The sequence below is a fragment of the Etheostoma cragini genome, unplaced genomic scaffold (genome assembly GCF_013103735.1).
Source record: "Etheostoma cragini isolate CJK2018 unplaced genomic scaffold, CSU_Ecrag_1.0 ScbMSFa_897, whole genome shotgun sequence".
Classification (NCBI taxonomy): domain Eukaryota; kingdom Metazoa; phylum Chordata; class Actinopteri; order Perciformes; family Percidae; genus Etheostoma; species Etheostoma cragini.
In genome coordinates, this window is record NW_023269534.1 from 38,984 (window position 1) to 39,915 (window position 932).

At 39.8% G+C, this 932-nt stretch overlaps 1 protein-coding gene across 1 annotated transcript in view; it reads left to right on the forward strand.

Annotated features, from left to right (window-relative positions):
* Positions 1–881: 881 nt before the first annotated feature.
* rbm34 (RNA binding motif protein 34) overlaps positions 882–932 on the forward strand; it is a 2,509-nt gene continuing 2,458 nt past the window's right edge. Inside the window, exon 1 of the mRNA XM_034866520.1 lies at positions 882–899. Coding sequence (XP_034722411.1) covers positions 882–899 — 18 coding nt within the window. The remainder of the gene's footprint in view (positions 900–932) is intronic.

Here is a 932-nt window from a genome sequence, read left to right on the forward strand (position 1 = left end):
TTGGAAAATGGCTGCAATGAAACAAAGAGTGAAAAATTTAAAGGGGTCTGAATACTTTCCGTACCCACTGTATGTAGCGTAAGAAAAGGTTTCCCTCAGTGCTGTACGATCCAACAAAAAACACAAGTTCAAGAAGAAACCTGAAGGTAAGAAACCAAGTTTTATAAGACCCCATTTGTCTAAAATGACGTTTGATTGATTTTAAACATTGGTGGACTGTCTACAGTGGTGCAAATGTGTCACCTTTAGGAAACAGTAGACTTTTAGGTCAAAATATGTCATTGTTTTGCATAGGATTGTATCTTGGCACCTTTTTGTGTTGTTTTCACCTCGCGAGGGTGATGGGTTTGCATCCTCTGTCTATACTGGAAACCCTTTTGGAAGGTTTTCATAAAAATGATTGTTGCTTTAATTCTGTTTCTTGTCTTTCTGCCTTATTTGATTCAGATGCTGGTGAAAAGGTTTGAGTCCTAAAGGTGTCCCCAGAACACTGAACTGTTTTATCCCGTTTCCAACCTCCCCCCCCCCCCCCCCCCCCCCCCCCCCCCCCCCTTCTTCTCTGGAACCTCTGGAGTTGAGAGTTAAGTGGATTTTTTTTTACTGTTCCTGTGGTGTTGAATTCCTGTTAATCCTATGATTTTATATTATAATTCCTTCAAAGTGAATAAATTGTAATTACAGATAAATAAAATTAAATGGCTAAAAGTAAATCTTAAGTGAAAGTGCATCTGTCAATTCATTAAATGTTCAAAATATTACGAATCTTTATTTAGAAACAAATACAAATTGGTTGGCCTATTCATGAGCTTACATCAGCAATTACACATGTTCAGGGGCACAGGGCATTATTAATATACCATGTACGGTGGTATGTGCTAGAAATGGGTAAACCACCATCTGTGAGTCTGCCTGGGGGGGGGGGGGGGGGGGGG